The following is a 21,345-nucleotide window of genomic DNA, read 5'->3' as shown; positions in this document are numbered from 1 at the left end:
TGTTGAGACAATGCCATCCTTTGTCAAAAGTATAATGAGATCCAAAAATACAAATATGTTATTTCAATCGAGTCTTGTACCATCTCATGTAAATGTTTTTCAGAGCCTTTAAGGATTGTTATATTTTTCTTTAGAGGTGAAATTTTCTATGGTTGCCTCCCACCAACCTAAAAAAGGTTAGCGTAGCTGTGTGTACAAGCTGTCCCCATGGCATTCCTTCACTTTTGCTAATAATACTTTCCATTGAAAGTGACATAGTTGTGAGACAACACAAAATTTAGAAGACATTATATGATTATTTGCTGCTTTGTTTAACAGTTTCCATTCAAGCTGTCAGTTGGCTATATTTATATTGTTATTGTTGTATAATGCTTTAATTTAGAGGAAGCAAAACCTGTTTGTCTATGTATCTGTGTTTTCCATTTTATTAAAGTCACACAGACAGTGTAGATAGAACAGTTCATATTGATTTAATCTTATACAGATTTTTAACATCTAATTGTTTTATACTATTTATAATGAAAGTTAAAGGGACACTAGCTCTACTGAAACTGACTCTAGTGTCCCTTTCAGCTAACGTTGTTAGGTTGACTATAGTGTCACTAGAACATGCAAAAATTCTGTTTGCATGTTCTAGTGTGTGGAAGGTAAATATAAAAGCACAGATTATGAAAGGCTTCATGGATTGTTTTTTTATTTTTTCAAAGTTAACTTTTTCAAGCATGGGGTAGCTTTATGTTGTCAGTTAAATAGTAGACATTTGGTAATTAATCAGAGAGGCTTTTTACCACACTCCTTATTCATTATCATGACCCGCTTCTCATGTTTCTGATAAACACCTACTATCTGTGAGTGCAATATATCTCCCTGTATTTTGATAAATGTGCAATAATTTATAGTGCAATTTTCCTCCATCGCTCATTGCTATCTTAGATAACTTACAAATTTGAGACAAAAACAACCTTAAAAGCAACAAATAACTACATTGTCTATTTTGATAAAGTGCTTGCTTTATCTTTGAATTAATACACACACATTTCACATGAACATATTAACACTGGACCTATACATTTATAGGCAGACTATCTTAATGACGCTCATATTTATATTCTGTTCTTTGCCTCCTAAGTCTGCTGCTATGGGCAAACTTATGAGTAAATCCAACAGCCACACTTGATCCCTATAAGGTGTAGTTCAGATTCTCCAAGTAGCACTGTTCTTTCTCTTTTCAAAGTGTGAAAATCCATTGCTAATGCGTAAGAAATACATAAATGAAGGATGCTGCAAAAAAAACAACCAAAAAACACCACATTTTTCCATGATTTGTGTTTAAGTGTATAAGTAGGCATTATCCTGGGCAGTAATTTAGATTGTGTATGATGTAGCACTTGAATAATTGACATTGAAGTGCATAAACATGTCTTTTGGGACCACTTTTGATTCTGATTACCAAATATGTTAAACCTCAGTGCAATATATTGCTTTCAGCTTTTACCGTGTCTAATGATTCTGTTTGCTAAAAAACAATATGTCCAGCAATACTCTGTCTGTTAAAAATGTAAATAGTTTTAACAGTCTATTTGAAATGTGGCGCACACAGAGAAATTAAGAAATAATTTGCATATTTAAAATCATTTTTTTATAGTTAAAGTTTCATTTGTAAAGACGTTTTACTTGTCATCCTCTAGGCTTTGTCACATTTCCCCTCGTCCGGTCCCTTATACCTTAACCCCTTAAGGACACATGACATGTGTGACATGTCATGATTCCCTTTTATTCCAGAAGTTTGGTCCTTAAGGGGTTAAAGGTTGTGAGGCTTAGGGTTTCTATCTCCACATGTGGTGGATGTGTCAATATGCTCAGTCAGTGTGGAAACATATATTTCAAAAGCTACAGTTTTTTTTACAGTAAGAGCAATAAGGATATGGAATTCATTGCCTGAATAGGTGGTTTTGTCAGAGTCCGTACAGATGTTTAAACTGCAATTGGATAAATACTTACAAAAACATAACATACAGGGATATCATTTCTAATTAGTGGGATAATAGCTGCTTGATCCAAGGAGACATCTGACTGCTATTTTGGGGTCAAGAAGGAATTTTTTCCTAGTTTGTTGCAAAATTGGAAGCGCTTCAGACTGGGTTTTTGGCTTCTTTTGGATCCACAGCAAAAGCATATGTGAGGAAGGTTGAACTTGATGGACGCAAGTCTCTTTTCAGCTACCGTGTTTCTCCGAAAATAAGACCGGGTCTTATATTAATTTTAGTCACAAAAAACACACTAGGGCTTATTTTCAGGGTAGGGCTTATTTATTTACGGTACAGGTATGTACATTGAACAACATTTAAACAAAATACCGTACTGTCTGATTAATCCACCCCCTCTAATTAATCCACCCCCCCTCTAATTAATCCACCACCCCTCTAATTAATCCACCACCCCTTTAATTAATCCACCCTCCCTCTAATTAATCCACCCTCCCTCTAATTAATCCACCCTCCCTCTAATTAATCAACCCTCCCTCTAATTAATCCACCACCCCTTTAATTAATCCACCACCCCTTTAATTAATGCACCACCCCTTTAATCCACCCCCTTTAATTAATCCACCCCCCTTTAATTAATTCACCCCCCCTTTAATTAATTCACCCCCCTTTAATTAATTAAGTCCCAGACATAAAATACCGTTATCTACTCACAGTTCAAAGAGTCTGACCACTGGGTGCCTCACCGCCCGGAATGGATCCTTCCGCTGAAGATCCGTGAAGGCAGACTGACGGCGCTGCGCACGTCATCATCACGCTGCGCGATGCCGCGGCCCGCAACGCTCCTCCCCCTCCTCCTCATAGAAGAAGGAAGTCCCGCCGGGCCGCAAAGGTAAAATGCCTAGGTCTTATTTTCGGGGTAGGGCTTATATTGCAGCCCACCCCGAAAATTCGGCTAGGGATTATTTTCGGGGTAGGTCTTATTTTCAGGGAAACACGGTATGTAATTATGTAACTATGTAACACTTGGTCTGCCCTCCTTAACAGACCATAAATACTCACATGCTTGATGGTTTTTGCTAGTAAACTGATATTCTGCATCTGTACTGCCAGCAGACTTGGCTTAGATAAGAAATAAAGGGGGCTTTGCCACTGACAAAATGTCACTTAACATTTCTGACATATTAACTAAGGAAAAATGATGACTTCCATTTTGGGTTTCTCCACTCAGTTTTGCAAGATATAGAGTCCATGTTGGCGGTGTTCCTGAAAGCTCATGACCCATGCCCCGTACTGTTCCTTTCTTTTAATTCTCTATTTGTTCCAAGTTCCCGTTGTTTTCGGTTTGATTCTTCTTTTTTTATATCTGTGGATCTCAGTATCACTGTGGATTTAAAGTGCCTTGTTACTTCACTGTAAAAACCAATACCACAACATTAATCCTTAGTTTTTGTACACTTGAGGCTAAATTATGTATTTATTTATTTATAAAATATTTTACCAGGATGGATACATTGAGATTTCTCTTGTTTTCAAGTATGTCCTGGGTCTTTCTCAACAAAACCCGTTTGTATAACTTTTTGTCTTTGCTTCAAAAATAAAGTTTAAATTGTAATGTATTTGTTTTAGGATTTCCTGGGACAGATGTTTTGCACGTTGGGTGAAATAGTTGGTTCACAAGCAAGTCGGCTTGAAAAGAATGTAACGTAAGTAGTATATTACATATATTACATTTCATTATTATTATTATACATATTATATGTCTTGTTGCATGAGAATAGACAGCCCAGTTGTACCTTTAGTATGTCAAAAATAGTCTTAATGGGGACTTTTCCATGTGATTTCTTCAAATTCCACCCTTGCTTTCTCCTCTACTACAAAAGGGGTAGCAGATCTGGTCAAAATGACGTAAATCAGCAGAGCTAAAAAAAACTTTCCATTAGTCTGAGAACAGAGATTTGACCTTGCATTGCTACTTTTTATACTACAAAGGACATATATACATATAGTGCAGTACTAGTATTAATTATACCAGTTCAGCTACAAAGATTTAATATATTAAAGGGACTCTCCAGCCAACCCGTTTTACTCACCTGGTTCCAGCGCCGGGAGCCTCGTGAAGCCGCGCCCCCTATTTCGTAAAAATGACGAAATAGACGGGCGCGAGCAGGGAGCAATCAGACGCTTCCATTTTGAAGTCCCGAGCGCACTACCATGCGCATGACTGACAGCTCAGCTCGCGGTCTTTGCCCACCCCCTCTCCTCTCTGACAGGCTGGAGAAAGAAGGCGCGCACACAGTGCCTTCTCTCTCCTGCACACGTCAGACGTATCTTAATACGTCTGACATGTACAAGGCCTTTTTAGGACCCTGCATGATAGGAAGTCCCTCTGGTGGCCGTCTGAGTGACGGCCTCTGGAGGTATTCCTATCAATCAATGTAAACACTGCATTTTCTCTGAAAATACAGTGTTTACATTAGATTGCCTGCAGGGAGCTATAGATCTCACCTGAACAAATACATTAAGCTGTAGTTGTTCAGGTGACTCTAGTGTCCCTTTAATAATCAAGATAAAGTGCACCAATAGTGTTTCAGCTGCTCACACTCCACACACAGTGCAAAATTATATCCAACACCAGCCAGTTATAGAATTGCACTTATAAACCTATTATATATTTATAGTGCACTTATGACTATTTTTCGTACTTTCTTTTTTTCTTTTTTTTTTTTATGCTCATGCGTCCTCTGAGCATTATTTCAGTCCTTCCTTACTCAAGAGAACGTTGTATTTTGAACAATGTGTAAATATGAGGCAAACAAAATGGAAAAGTGGTTCTATATTGTCAGACCTCAAATTGGCTTACAACCAAAATAATATTTATAAAAGAAAGCAAGGTTATCAAAGATGAAAGCTTGTGAGGAGATTGTTTTGTACAGCTGCAATTTAAAGACATGTGAAAGCATATCAAAGTGTATATGTCCAACTTAGTACAATGGCAATAGGAATGCTGGCAAAGTGCAAAACAACACAAAAAACTCAAAATGGTTTCAGCTGAGCTGAATGCGTTTACACAGCAGGAACACAACAAACTCAATACTAAAGTGGTTATTTCCTTGCAAGACAAGTGCCAGCTTTATATTTTTCCAAAATTATATAAAAAAGAAAACCAGTGTTTACATGTTGAGCTATATCCTATTACATTTATACAATCACTAGAGTTTGTGTATGGAGTTACATGTCTGGCTGTTTACATTAATTCAGATAGTAACCCCTTAAGAAGCAAGCTTCATTTGCTTGTTTTTTTACTTAAGGACCACAGCTATTTTGGCATTTTATGCAGTTTGTGTTAATCTGCAATTTACATATTTTTAATTTATTGCAGTAACACATATTATACAATATGTATAATACATATTAAGGACAAATAGAGATTTGATGTAAATTTACATAAAGAATGTATGTAAATACTCATTTATTATTAAAGAAAAAAAGTCAGAGTTTTGGTACAGCTTCTAAAGAGTAGTAAAAAAAATAATATGCTAGAGCTGGTGTGGCTGTTCTAATGTTTAATGTGGACTGGCACTCGCTTGGTTTCCCCCTCTACCATAGACTGTGACTATGCTGCACATGGATGGTGTTCAGCATGTACACTTCCTTTATGTCCTTCTACTTCACTGACAGAATTTCTTCTTAACAGAGAGCAGCTGATTAACCCTTTTCAGTCTCTTTTGTACCAGTGCTTTTGACCAGTGCACTGGAGCATTTTTAATAGTAAGATACTATTATAAAAAGTGTCTATGTACATATATCCTTGATTTAATAAGGGGTCCATACAGTCCCATAACATTTTCCCACATGTCCGAATCATTTTTGGGCAACCTGGGGGATCTCAGGGGCTACCCTTTCCCTCATGTATGATATCTATATATATATATATATATATATATATATATCACTAACACTTTCGCTGAGTTTATACATCTTAAAGGAACACTTTAGTGTTAGGAATACATTTTTGTATTCCCAACACGAACATGTCCCTCTGACCCCTGGTGATGTAAAGGGTTAATTACCCATTCTTCACTAACCCAATCCTGCACCAATGTCCCTCAGTACTGGGTCATGTTTCACCTACACCTACGTCAGCCCATGGGGTTTTCCTTGATTATGGATGTCCTCATGCAGAGCGTGAATTGATATTTTCATGTATCTGCTCTTTAATACTCTAATACAGCCTGACTGTTCAATTTCCTAAATGGTTTAATTAAGATATAGGGCATACAGCATGCAGTTAGTTGATTAAAGTTAAGCTTTGTAAACATAACAATTTCTGCAGTGCTGCCCAATAAGAAGCCCATTGACATTCTTTTAAATTCCCCTTGATTCCCATTCAATAGACACACTGCCTTTAAGCCTGAATGAAATATGAATCACCACATTAAAATCTGGTCATAGCTAGCGATGGTGTGTCTAGATGCACATCTATAAAATCCAACTAGATTTATTTTTTGCTAACTAAAGGATCGCATCTGCTCAAATATATGTTTGCTCTCTCCAGATTGTTAAAATAAATTTTTTTCCAAATGACATATTGATTTATTTTTATTGTCTCTTAAATACAGCCGTCTCTTGAATATCTTTTTTTCATTCTCCAAAATGTTCATATTATTTAGGACACATTATATTAAATTGCTAGACATTGTATTAACCTGTCATTTTATTCTTTGTGAAATCCGAGACAGACATAACGGTGTCCCTTAGCTTGTCATGGTGTGAATATTGACTGATGTAAAAAAATATCTATACAAGTATTATCTTTTTTTTTTTTTTTTTTTTAATATGTGGTTGTTCATGTTTTCTGTAAATTCTATTTTCAAATGTTAGAGTATTAAACCGATAGCAACAATGCTGACAGCAAAGCAATAGCAGGTTTCGCGTGTTCTCACAACCTACCTGTCTTAATGAAGTATACTTACACAATTTGATGATTCCTACTGGTTAGACTACAGCAGATTTGTGATTATATGTAGAGCGTGAATTATTACATAGACACTCCAAGGTGACACTACCCTTGTTTAGTGCATTAAAACCAGCATTATTTATATTGAAATAATATCAAAATGGCATTCAGTTCTGCATATCCTTTATAGCAGATCTTTTTTGATATACATTTTTACTGTAACCAGGGGAACAAACCCAAACCCAGGGACAAATTGAGAAAAGAATAAGAGCAGGATAGTATGGAAGCTTTAAGGAAGTATCCACAGTTAAAGCACTTCAGCTTGTAGCGTGCCTTTAGTTATAATACTAATGTTTTTGATAGCTTGAAAGCACTACTGTATTGCTTCGGACTATTAGCAGATGCTGAACGTTTTAAACTTTCCCTTATAGATGTCACTAAATGCTAAGCAACACCTGATTTCCATCCTATATAGTAAAACATACCACCTGTCATTATCTGCCTCATCTAGATGTAAAGGGAAATTTAATGTCTTGAAATATTTAATACATCCTACATTAGAAAATACAATAAAATCCTTATTACTCCATTTCTGCATTGTTGATGCCCAAAACAAAATCTTTATCAATGTTATCTCTCTGAAATAATTTGTATAGTAAATGGAAGGGTACTGACTGCCTTTTCATTTATAATGGCAGCATCAATACTAGTTTATAGCAGGTCCGTACCTATCTGAAAGTTATTACCCTTTATTAACACTATAGCAGGTCACTCACAGTGAAGACAATAAAAACCCAACACACCTTGTAGGATACACACACACTTAGTGACAACAATAAACTCATTGTATAATTAAAATCTAAATCTATGAATCATTCTCTAAGAATTGCCAAGATGTTTAAAAACTAATAAATTGTGCAAATGTGGACTTTCATTCAGTTTTATAACTGCTCAAATATCAACTTTACTTCATTAAAATGTGTTGATAAAACATGCATTTGTTTTTATTGTGTATTTCTGTTATTAATTTTATAGAGGGATTCCAGGAAAAAATTGTGGAACAATCATAGTTTCAGCAGAAGAGCTGAATAATTGCAGAGTGAGTATTAAATATTATTTTGCTAGAGTGCCAGAATGGGTAATGAATACTAAATTTCATACCAAATGAATACAAAAGCATTAGACTTGATGAAAAACACGGTTTAAAAGGATTTGTCACATTTGCACGAGGCATTTTTGAATTCATAAAATGAAAGTAATGCTATGTTGTATTCATTATAGGAAGTCAGTTCTTTATACATTTAAGAAATGTCAATTTTAAATTTATACATCACTTTTTGCTTGTCACAACAGCCTTACAAAAAGATGCAGACAGGGCATTTATTTTATTTAAAACATTGAGATGGATCTGGAGTTGAAGTCATTGTGGACTCACAGACAAATCCTAGGGTGAATCTCTAAATCATCTCGGCCTCATCTAGTGTGTTGAGACAGCTGTCTAGAACAGAAGAAGTCATGGGAAAAGTAGTGTGTACATAAAAACAAAATTTAAATAATACAGTTAAAATATCACATATTGCTGTTATTACTGTTTTGCCAAACATCATATACTGAAGTGATGTTTGCTGTGCAGAAACACTGTCAAGATGCTTACATGTCTTGTTCTGTGCAACCTGTTAATTGATGTCTCCTTGTGTTGATGATGTACACTGATCAGCTAAAACATCAAAACAATTGAAACAATTTCAAATAGGTCCCCCTTCCAAAACAGTTTGATGCGTTGAGGCATGGACTCAATAACACCTCTGAATGTGTCCTGTGGTATTTGGCACCCAGATATTAGCAGTAGATCCTTTAAGTCTTGCAAGTTGGGAGGTGAGCTTCCATTGATCCTATTGGTTGTTCAAGGACATCCCACAGATGCTTAATTTGATTGAGAACTGGGTAATTTGGAGGTAACACCTTGAATTCTTTGGCATGTTCCCAGGGCCGGCGCTACCATAAGGCGGCCCAGGCGGCCGCCTTAGGGCGCACTGGCCCTGGGGGCGCAAAATCAGGCTGACCGGAAGGAGGGAAGCGCACTGCGCTCCCCTCCAACCAACGACCTTTTGTAGCGTGGCCGAGCGCCCGGTTCTGCGGGCGCGCGAGGGAGCACTCTCCCATGTGTGCTTCCTCTTCAGCTCCCTTGCGCGACGCATACTGATACCGGAGCCGGAAGATGACGTCATCTTCCGGCGCCGGCATCCCTACGCGGTGCGCGAGGGAGCTGAAGAGGAAGCACACATGGGAGAGTGCTCCCTCGCGCCCGCCCGCCAGCCCGCCAGCCCGGGAGACAGCCAGCCCGGGAAACAGCCAGCCAGCCAGCCAGCCACCAAGGGAGACAGCCACCAAGGGAGACAGCCACCAAGGGAGACAGCCACCAAAGGAGACAGACAGCCAGGGAGACAGCCAGCCAAGGAGCCCAGGAGCCTAGCAGCACCACTGGACCCCAGGGAATCCCTTCAGCACTCCAAAAAGGTAAGGAGGCTGGGGGATTAAATTAAAAAAAAAACATGTGTTAGTGTGTGTGTGTGTGTCTGCTAGTGAGTGTCAGTGTGTGTGTCTGCTAGTGAGTGTCAGTGTGTGTGTCTGCTAGTGAGTGTCAGTGAGTGTGTCTGCTAGTGAGTGTCAGTGTGTGTGTCTGCTAGTGAGTGTCAGTGAGTGTCAATGAGTGTCTGCTAGTGAGTGTCAGTGTGTGTGTCTGCTAGTGAGTGTCAGTGTGTGTGTGTCTGCTAGTGAGTGTCAGTGTGTGTGTGTCTGCTAGTGAGTGTCAGTGTGTGTGTCTGCTAGTGAGTGTCAGTGTGTGTGTCTGCTAGTGAGTGTCAGTGAGTGTCAATGAGTGTCTGCTAGTGAGTGTCAATGAGTGTCTGCTAGTGAGTGTCAGTGAGTGTGTCTGCTAGTGTCAGTGAGTGTGTCTGCTAGTGTCAGTGAGTGTGTCTGCTAGTGAGTGTCAGTGAGTGTGTCTGCTAGTGAGTGTCAGTAAGTGTGTTACTGTGTGTCTCTTACTGAGTGTGTTTGTGTGTGTATTAGTGAGTCTGTTGATGTCTGTTAGTGAGTGTGTGTTTGTCAGTGAGTGTGTATGTATGTCTGTCGCTGAGTGTGTCTGTCAGTAAATGTGTGTGTCTGTTAGCTGGTGTGTATGCATCTGTTCGTGAGAGTGTGTGTGTGTCTTCAGCACTTACCTTTCTCTAGCGCCGGACTCCCTTGGTGCTGGGGATCCCTCCGCCTCTCAGCTCCGAATGCTCTTGCCGCGCATGCATTCAAACCGCCCATAGGAAAGCATTACTCAATGCTTTCCTATGGACGTTCAGTGTTTTAGAAATGTAGAAAACCGATATAAAAATTGAACACTCACATCTGCCAGAGCTACATATGCCACTCCCCTCAAATGAAGTAGATCTCTGTTATCCCTTGAATCTTCTTATAATGGTATCTCAAAAAGGATAAAATATATAGTGTAATACTGTATATAATGTGCAACAGCTCAGTGTGTGGTCCTTAGATCAACATGACTGCACTCTCTGAAGGATCCTGTTCACCACTCCTGTTATGACTGGTGCAGACTATATTGTGGGGTAGATCTATGCCATTGTGCATTATTCTTTCACCTTCAGTACACATTCGATTGTGATACTACCCCCTCCCTCTGTGTCTGCTGGCTATAACAGTTATTGTGGTTTAGTTTGGGCTATTTTAGCTCCATTTCTCATATGCAGTTGGTGGCAACATTCCACTCCGTTTACCAAGTAAATCATTACTGTTACTATTTCAGTTCTTACTGCAACTTTGTCTTGTTGCAAGCTAACTGCAACTTTGTTTTGTTGCAAGTTACTTATACCCAGGGCCGGTGCAAGGATTTTTTGCTACACAGGCGAAGATGAATTTTGCCGCCCCACACACACACGAATAAGATGTATCTTTAGCGGTGTCTCTTGTATGTCTCTTACAACCCCCATGTGTATCTCCTTTCCCCCCCAGCCCCTTTGTGTGTCTTTCTTTCCCACAGCCCTTTTCTGTGGGTCTCTCCCCTCAGCCTGTTTTTTGTGTGTCCCTCTTCCCCTCAGGCTCCTTTGTGTAACTTTTCCCTCCCAAGCCATATAGACATAGATATATAGCTACACACACATACAGGCACATAGTCACAGAAATATGCAGGCACACAATCAAACAAACACAGCCATACAGGCAAACAGTCATACAATCAACACATACAGGTACACAGACATACAGTCATACAGACACACACACAGAGACATGCAGACACTGGCATATAGATAAATAAAGACACATTTATACAAACACAGACATGCAGAGACATGAAGATGCAGGCATACAGAGACATACAGAACAAGGCATACAGATACATACAGGCATGCAGATACATACTTACACAGGCATGCAGGGACATATATACACAGACAGTCACACAAAGATATACAGAACAAGGCATACAGAGACATATGGATACGGTCATACAGAGACATACAGACACAGGCATACAGTGACATCCAGAAACACACGGACACAGTCATAGAGACATACAGACACAGACATACACAGACAGACATAGTCATACAGAGACATGCAGACAGGTATACAGAGCAGGGGCAGATCCAGAACCTAATCTTGGGGGGGGGGGGGTAGTGAGTTTCAGTGGGGTAATAGGGGCTCTAATTGAGGAGTTAGGGGCTGTAGTAGGGGGACAGGGGCTGTAGTTGAGAGTTAGGGGCTGTAATTGGGGGTTTAGGAAATGTAGTGGGGAATTGGGGCTGTAGTAGGGGGTTAGGGACTGAAGTAGGTTGATGGCTGCAAGTGGGAACAGGGGCTGTAGTGTGGGGGATATGGGCAGCAATTGGGGGAGAGGGGCTGTAGTGGGGGTAAGGACTGTAGTAAGGGAATAGGGGCTGTACTGGAGTTATGGGGTGTAAAAGGGAGTGGAAGGGATGTGAAGTAAGGGAGTTAGAGGCTGTAGAAGGGAGTATAGGGGCTGTGGTGGGAGCAAAGGAGCAAAGGGGCAATGTGGTTGGAAACGGGCAGTATGGTGGGAAACAGGGGCAGTAGAGGGGGACACGGGCATTATGGTGTGGGCACAGGCTGTAACGAGGGACACTGAGGCAATAAAGTGGTGTCACAGGGACAGTATGGTAGGGGGTAAATGGGAAGTAGAGGGGGGGACAGGGGCTGTTGAGGCGGGTAGAGGAAGTAGAGGGGGAGACAGGGGCAGTAGAGGCGTGTAAAAGGGGGGCAGAGGCAGGGGCTGTAGAGGGAAATAGAGGAGGCACACGGGATAAAGAGGGGGGCACAAAAGCAATAGAGGGGGGCATGGGCAGTATAGTGGGGACAGGGGCTGTAGAGGGGGGCATGGGCTGTATAGGGGGCACATGGGCAGTATGGTGGGGCAGAGGCTTTAGAGGGAAAGAGGGGCTGTAGGGGAAATAGAGGAGCTGTAGAGGGGCAGTATGGTGGGGCAGGAGTTATGGAGGGAAATAGAGGTGCTATAGAGTGGCACAGGGGGCAGTAGAGGACAGGGTCAGTATGGTGGGGGCAGGGGCTATAGAGGTGCTGTAGAGGGGCACATGGGGCAGGGGCTATAGAGGGACGTAGAGGGGACATGGGCAGTATGGTGGGGCAGGGTCTATAGAGGGAAATAGAAGTGCTGGAGAGGGGCACATGGGGCAGTAGAGTGGGGACAGAGGCTATAGAGGGGCTGTTAAGGGGCAGGGGTAGTATGGTGGGGCAGGGGCTATAGAGGGGCTGTTAAGGGGCAGGGGTAGCATGGTGGGGCAGGGGCTATAGAGGGGTCAGGGGCAGTATAGTGGGGCAGGGGCATAGAGGGGCTGTAGAGGGGGCGGGGCAGTATGGTGGGGCAGGGGCTATAGAGGGACATAGAGGGTGGGGGCTATAGAGGGGCTGTAAAGGGGGCAGTATGGTGGGGCAGGGGCTAAAGAGGGGCTGTAAAGGGGGCAGGGGTAGTATGGTGGGGAAGTTTGGAGGGGCAGGGGCTGTAGAGGGGACAGGGGCAGTATGGTGGGGGCAGGGGTAGTATGGTGGGGGCAGGGGCTATAGAGGGGGCAGGGGTAGTATGGTGGGGCAGGGGCTATAGATGGGGCAGGAGCAGTATAGTGGGGCAGGGGCATAGAGGGGCTGTAGAGGGGGCGGGGGCAGGGGCAGTATGGTGGGGCAGGGGCTATAGAGGGACATAGAGGGGTGGGGGCTATAGAGGGGCTGTAAAGGGGGCAGTATGGTGGGGCAGGGGCTAAAGAGGGGCTGTAAAGGGGGCAGGGGTAGTATGGTGGGGAAGTTTGGAGGGGCAGGGGCTGTAGAGGGGGCAGGGGCAGTATGGTGGGGGCAGGGGCTATAGAGGTGGCAGGGGTAGTATGGTGGGGGCAGGGGCTATAGAGGTGGCAGGGGGAGTATGGTGGGGGCAGGGGCAGTATGGTGGGGGCAGGGGGACTATAGTGGGGGCAGGGGCTGTAAAGGGGGCACTATGGTGGGGTGGGGCAGGGGCTATAGAGGGAAATAGAAGTGCTGTAGAGGGGCAAATGGGGCAGGGGCACTATGGTGGGGCAGGGGCTATAGAGGGGCTGTAAAGGGGGCAGGGGTAGTATGGTGGGGCAGTTTGGAGGGGGCAGGGGCCATAGAGGTGGCAGGGGTAGTATGGTGGGGGCAGGGGCTATAGAGGTGGCAGGGGAGTATGGTGGGGGCAGGGGCCGTATAGTGGGGGCAGGGGGAGTATAGTGGGGGGCAGGGGGAGTATGGTGGGGGGCAGGGGGAGTATGGTGGGGGCAGGATGAGTATGGTGGGGCAGGGGCTGTATGGTGGGGGCAGGGATAGTATGGTGGGGGCAGGGGGAGTATGGTGGGGGCAGGGGGAGTATGGTGGGGCAGGGGCCGTATGGTGGGGGTAGGGGCCGTATGGTGGGGGCAGGGATAGTATAGTGGGGGCAGGGGGAGTATAGTGGGGGCAGGGGGAGTATAGTGGGGGCAGGGGGAGTATAGTGGGGGCAGGGGGGAGTATAGTGGGGGCAGGGGCTGTAGAAAGGGGCTGAAAAAAAAACGTTTTGATTTAAAAAAAAAAAAAAAAAAAAAAAAATGCTTCTTCCCCACCCCCTTCCCCTCCCAGAAGCTTACCTTGGGCCATTGAGGGAGAACCTTTCAACTGGTGGTCGGCTGGGAGGCTGGAGCTGCAGTCAGGACCGCTGGGGAGTCTGGGAGCAGTAGAAGTCCCGCCCCCTTCTGACATCATCAGAGGAGGACGGCTGACTTCACTGCCCTGCTCCTGCTGTGTGCTGGCTGCAGGGAGAGAGGTGAGTTTACAAATCCGAGTCTCCAGCCAGAGGCAGGAGATCCGGATTTTTGCGCCCCCCTCCTCTGGCGCCCTAAGGCGGCCGCCTTATGGACGCGCCGGCCCTGCTTATACCAGAGGTATCCTGAAAACTTATGAACAGGTCCTCTGTGTTTTTATGTATCTAATGTAGCTATATCTTTAGTGTACATTTGTTTAGCACATTTATGTATAATTTATCACTTTAAAGAAGGAACCATATTTGCACTGTGACCATTGTAGACCTGTCAATAAGTATGCTGGATATCTTAACAGCGAGTATAGGTCTTTCTCTGCATAGGTCACAGGTTTGATTACCAGCACTTTCAGTGTTTGATTGTTTTTGTCTATTTGGTCGCTCACACGTTACACTGATTGCTATTGGACTATCAGTTGCATACAGCTACCATATCTTCTGTGTATATTTGTACAGCACTTCATTTAATTATGATTTATCACTAGAAAGATTAATCCTCATCTTGACTGTGATCGTTTAACAGGCCTGTCAAATACGCTGGACATTTTATCAGCGATTGAAGATCTCTCTTTACATAGGTCACAGGGCTGATTCATGTGCAGAAACTCGGCAGCAGCTGCCCATTAGACCCCAATTCAGTGTTCTCCGAATTGCACACTACTTGAAGTATCGAATGTCACCCACATTGCAATTTGGGGCAGATGTGCCGCGATACTATGTGCACAAATATACCATTATAATATAGGTATACGTGTATTCACCATCTAGCTTACAGATTTTGATTAGCACTTATTTTTTGGTTCTTTTCTTTTGTTTTGCTGTACATACATTTACACTTACTGTAAATTCACTAAAAGTTATTTTCAATATTTTTTATTTTTTCCTCCAATTGTTTTATATTTTTCGTACTATTAAAAGTTAAATTTTAATGATATCTTGATCCACTAAGGGCACTCATAGCTTGTCTCCTCTTTCCTGTTACTACCCTGGTAGTCCATTGTGGGTTAACCCCATCTTTTGAGTGTCTTTCCTGTAGCTTCCACCTTTTTTTCTTTTCTACTGTATATACAAAGATAAAAACTTTGGGATATATAATGTACTCACAAAAATGGAGCCACTTCAAATGGCTCAGTGGGTAAGTATTTTGTAGCTATGGTCTATACCACCTAAATCTTTAGATCTCCAGAACAGGATGGACAGATTATTCTGATGTAAAATCAGCTTTATTTTATTATAAAAGCAAAATAAAAACAAATCCAGAAACATGTTTCGCTTCACTTGCTTCTCAACTTACGTAATGAGTAGTCCTTTTTTTTTTTTAGTTGGTCCACATTTTAGATAGTTACATTTTAGATAGATATTCTTTATATTTCAGTTGATTTGATGTATTGTGCCATTTGACTATAGCCTAAAGCCTAAACTATATGTAGAAAAATCTATATTATTTTTTAATGTCACATGATTACGTAACTAATATAACTAATCATATATGAATAAAACTAAATTTGGAACATAATTAAGCTCTTTAGTCCTATAATAATGTGTACACAACTTGTATAATATATAAATGATGCGACTTGCAATTTTCGGACAGATTCTTTATATGTGTAGAAGAACAAGTATCAATTTTAGAAAATATTTTATTAGTTATTCTGTGATGTTAAAAATAAATACCATTCCCCTTTTCAATGATTATTACATTAAACATGGTTCCACAATTTCTGCACAGGCTAATGATAAAGAAGATGTATATCTTCATTTAGCTATGAAAAAATCTGTAGTACATTTATTTATTTCCTTTTTGTCAAAAATAATAAAAAAAAATTAAGACATAAATATACAGCATGAGACCCCAAATCCCAATTTTAACCAGCATTAACAGCAACAAACCGACTTACCCAGTAGAGTAGACATGTTGAGGCTCTGTTTTCCAGACCCTGAGCAGATGTGGACTCTCCATCTTCATAAATTTTTAAAATACCTTAGAGTACCATAAATACTACAGCGTGCTGCATGGGTTATGGTGCCAAAATTGCTCTGAAGCCCTTGCCAATGTTATGTAAAAAAAAAATCAACTATTATTATCTTTTTAAAAACTTGGCATAGATTGGTGGTAAAATGATTGCATGAAAAGTTTTTAATACCTTAGGTTGTCTTCTTTTAAACAATATATACATGTGAAGGGTTATTTGGGAATTCCTGACAGATATCAGTGTTACAATGTAACTTGCATTCATTTATAAAAAAAATTGGTTTGGAAATAGCAAAGTGCTAATTGTACTTATAGCCCTATTACTTTCCAAAAACAGCTAAGAACATGTTAACATTGGGCATTTCTAAACTCTATTTAGCATGGGTGTTTTTTGGTGGTTGTAGATGCGTAACAGTTTTTGGGGGTCAAAGTTAGAAAAAGTTTTTTTTGTTTTTTTTCTTTCATTATATTTTATAATTTTTTATAGTAAATTATATGATATGGTAAAAATAATGGTATCTTTAGAAAGACCATTTAATGGCGAGAAAAACGGTATATAATATGTGTGGGTACAGTAAATGAATAAGAGGAAAATTACAGCTAAACACAAACACCACAGAACTGTAAAAAGAGCCCTGGTCCTTAACGGTAATAAAATTGAAAAGTGGTCTGGTCACTAAGGGGTTAAATCATTTAATTCAGCTTTTCTATCAACCTTAGTAGCCACAAGCGGTCTGAAGTTAATATACATACCTTGTTTTTTTCTATTAATTCAGGCTCATACAACTATATGACATAAAGTATATTCAATTTAACCCCCCAGTGGATTTATAATCGCTTATTCCCACTACTATCACCCTCAGTCCACACTCCATCTAGCCCACTTTGGAGTCTGTAGCCGTTTGTTATTATAGAGCCCTCTTTATAGCTCTTTTTTTAATGGGTCTATGTTATGTATGTATTTTTCTCAAAATAAAATGTATCTAATTGTTGCATTTTTTAAAATAATAGTTATATAATTTACAAGGAACCTTCCCTGTGCCTATTGGATCAGTATCCTCTGGACACATATACTTTTCTTTATTGTTACAAATTAAGAGTTACCCCCTCACTGGTTCACTTGTACACACCAATAGTTCCGTTGAGGGGCACTCTTTTTTTTCTTATTATGTTTGCTTTCAGCCCTGGATAAATAAGTGTCATTTTTTTCGACCTGAAATATTTTAGTCAGAGAGGCATGGGGACCACTGTGATTGTGTAACAACTCTTCAAGTGCCAGACTAACAAATGTCCTGAAAAAAAATCCTGCCTCCACCTGCAGTACTCTAACAGACTATGCAATACACCCAACACACCTTTTTCTGCATTTACAACTAAAAATAAGGGCGTTGTGTGACTGAGGCTGTCAAACACTGTACCTTGTTTGGCAAACATTCCCCTAAAATGTTTCATCCAGCCTCAACCATAAACCGGGTGCTATATTTAATCATCAGGTGTTCATAGAAGATTTAACTTTTGTTTCTTTCAGGAATCTGTGTTAATGCAACTGTGTGCCAATAAACTCGACAAGAAAGACTTTTTTGGAAAATCTGATCCCTTTTTAGTTTTCTACAGAAGTAATGAAGATGGAAGGTAAGTAATTGTGTATGTGATATAACATCATGTCGCCTCGTATAGTTTTATCATTTATTTTATGTAGAATGAGTAGCATATTCTAAATAAAACTAGTAAATTTTCATCATTACATAGGCCTGCATAGCTTGAGTACCATTTGCACACCCTAATGCGTGGCCAAATTGTTCTTTCTATCTAGTGTTTAGGTCTCAGTGGGCACTTCGGCATGACTTTGAGTTAGCAAATCATGTTGTTGAAGACAATATCCCATATACAATTAGTTATCACTAAAATGGTGTTGGTGCCCCAAGTTTGCCTGGAGTGTCTTTAACCCCTTAAGGACACATGACATGTGTGACACGCCATGATTCCATTTTATTCCAGAAGTTTGGTCCTTAAGGGGTTAAGAGAAGAAGACAACGAGTGCGTGCAAGGGATTATTAAAATCGGAGAACCTCTAACCTATTTCTGTTCTTTTTGTTGATGTCATGTGCAACCCAGATGTACTTGAGTACTTCTAATGTATTTAGTTATGTTTACAATGATAATTTTTCACTATATTTTTTCAGCTTCACAATCTGCCACAAAACAGAAGTTGTAAAAAACACATTAAATCCTGTATGGCAGGCTTTTAAGGTTCCAGTAAGAGCGCTGTGCAATGGAGATTTTGACAGGTAAGATAAATAAATAACTTTTCATACTAGTGTATCACATAGTGGTTATTTACTAAATGCTTATCAGAAATCTTCTATTGTTTTTATGAATTAGCATATTTAAATTGCAAATAAATTCACACCAAACCAAGATTAAGCTGATGATGGCTCCATGCCCTTTACTCCTTGGGTAGCAGGATTGCACTGTGCAATTAAAGTACTAACAGTATAATAAACCCAAATCCTTCTTGTTAAATAACAACAATACTAAACTGTTTGAGAGTACTTGGTCTCTGACCCTACTAATACCGATCCTACCATACAAAAGTTTAGTTGTTTGGGATGCCATTTGATTGTTGCCCACTCTCCATGAGATATAAATACTGCATACAGTCTTTGTTTTTTACATTTCACTGAGGAGTTTGGTTGGAAATTAATACATTAGGAACTACTCTTCAGTTCACAGATTTGTGTTTATTTGCTCCATTCCACTGTAAATAGTTGTAGTTCTTTTTTCAGCAATCTTTGGATACATGGAACTACAGTAAATTATGTTTGAACTTCATTCAATGTATTAGCTTACAGTTTGATGTTTGATTTTGATATCATGTTCTTTCTTCGGTCAATGTAATTTCAGCTATGGAAATTAAATTTCTTTTAAATCATTTTAGAATAAAAAGAAAGGGACATGTATGCATGTTTGATGGGAATGTGAACAAATTAATGAGATTTGGGGTGAGACCTATGAATGGATATTAGATATAACTAAAGATAAAATAAATTGGTCTTCAAAGGAAACACTCCTCCATATATATTTGCCCAAAAATGTCCCAACCATATGAAATGCTAATATTACATACTATATTGGCAGACAAATTGACTATCGCACAGAATTGGAAATCGACTAATAAACCTATATGGTATAAGGCAAAAAAAATCTATTAATTCCCTAAATACAAATGGAAAAAATATAAGTGTAAATCTCAGGGCAAAAAAATTGCAATATGGAATAACTGGTAAAAAAAAAAAAAAATAGAAACAAATACCAACAAAACTTGTATACCTATCTAAAAGATCCAAAGGGGTGTTTTACCTTTCCATTAAATAAGGTTCTCCCCACCCAGACAACTTATACAAAAACGATTCTCCCTTTTCTATTTGTTTATATAAAATTAAGTAAGATGTTTTATTTTATTATTATTTTTTGTTTCTCTTTTTTTGTGTGTGCTATGCCTGATGTATTTGTATAATATTATATCAATGATACGATGTGATGATACATATGTAGTCTATTTGTGTATATCTGTAAACAAAACATTTTTCAATAAAGAGTAAGATAAACATTTTTTTAGAATTGTGTATTGTTAGTTTAATAGTAAAAAGAGGTTATTCAATACCTAATAAGTGAAGCAATGTGAGGCAACAGACTGTAACATATGTTTGACTGACCTAGACAATCAAGGCCTTACACCCATCACCATATACTGGCAACATACCTATGTCAGCACACATTCACACATACATACACACAAATGCAGAAACAGTCACATAGATATACAAACATGCACACAGTCCTACAGAAACATACATTGACACACTCACAAACATTTGAATTATATTTGTATAAACCTACCTCTCCACCCACTGCTGCTTACCTGCTTCTTGGCAACAGGTGAAAGAATACCGGAATTAAGGCCGACTCTGGTGTCTAAAGATGTAGAAGTAGGAAATCCTTCCTGCTCCCTCCCTATGGGCAATACAGTTACCAAGCAGCATGTGCCCATTTACACACCCTGCCTGTATTGGCATGGTTTCCAGTCTAATTGAGTAGGCGGCAATGAGAATAAGCAACCGCCTACTGGAAAAAAGCAGAATCCTGCATCCATGGTTTTACCCATACCAATTCAAACAAGCAATAGCGGATGTAATAGGCTGAAAGTGGTCATCTTACACCCTGGTCATCTAAAGTCCTGCTGTTCTAGCCTCTAGGTCTTCTCTGAATAGGCCAAAACACATCTCTACCACATCTGTCCTCAGACCACTACCATTCCTCTCAGATCAGCCCCCCCCCACCCATTTCTCTATTCTGCTGTGTCTTGCCTTAGATCTATAAAAGTATTTTGTGTTTCTTTTCATTGTAGAACATCCCTTGTAGTGCTGAGCTGCTGTCAGTCTTTAATCTGTATATACATTACAACTTGATCTACTTACTGTTATTGAGAAAAAGATTCTCTTTACATTTTAAACATGTGACATTGCCTGCATTTAAAAGGAGAATGTCATACTCCTTTTTAGACTGCTTTGTAACATTCACTCATCAAAAAGAAGGTTCTTAGAAAGCTAGCTACATACACAGCGATGACGTTGGCTTTTGTCAATAAGCTATAAATGAAAGGGTGGTAAAAAAGTGCAAACAGCAGTGTTGCTGATATATTAATCACTGGCATTTGTAAAATACTGGCACTGTCTTATAATATTGGTGTCAGTGTACATTGTAATAAAAAAAAAAGAAACCCCTTTGGTCATACTTTACATAACATCTTCATGTTTTTCTGTTTGCAGGACAATTAAAGTAGAAGTCTATGACTGGGACAGAGATGGAAGGTACAGTAACATTTATTAGGTAGAGCTGGTGTGATTGATGAATGCATAGTGTGTTGTCGGAATACTTCTACACCTCTAGTTTACTTGTATGCATGTTTGTATCTTCATCTATGTATATCTTACCCCTAAAAACATTGAAGGAATACACACATGGATATATGTTTACATCGTCTTGGGGCTACATAAAGAAAAAGGTAGACTTTTCACAAGGTCTTACT

The 21,345-nt window shown here is 40.1% G+C and overlaps 1 protein-coding gene across 1 annotated transcript in view; it reads left to right on the top strand.

Moving 5' to 3' along the window:
* CPNE8 (copine 8) overlaps positions 1 to 21,345 on the top strand; it is a 292,084-nt gene that overhangs the window by 146,391 nt on the left and 124,348 nt on the right. The window contains exons 6-10 of the mRNA XM_063448068.1: positions 3,615 to 3,691; positions 7,981 to 8,044; positions 17,785 to 17,888; positions 18,440 to 18,544; positions 21,086 to 21,127. Of these exons, the coding sequence (XP_063304138.1) occupies positions 3,615 to 3,691; positions 7,981 to 8,044; positions 17,785 to 17,888; positions 18,440 to 18,544; positions 21,086 to 21,127 (392 nt within the window). The remainder of the gene's footprint in view (positions 1 to 3,614; positions 3,692 to 7,980; positions 8,045 to 17,784; positions 17,889 to 18,439; positions 18,545 to 21,085; positions 21,128 to 21,345) is intronic.

Source organism: Pelobates fuscus, chromosome 3, assembly GCF_036172605.1.
Source record: "Pelobates fuscus isolate aPelFus1 chromosome 3, aPelFus1.pri, whole genome shotgun sequence".
Classification (NCBI taxonomy): Eukaryota; Metazoa; Chordata; class Amphibia; order Anura; family Pelobatidae; genus Pelobates; species Pelobates fuscus.
Note: the sequence above shows the minus strand (reverse complement) of the source record. Positions and strands in the feature narration are given on the sequence as shown.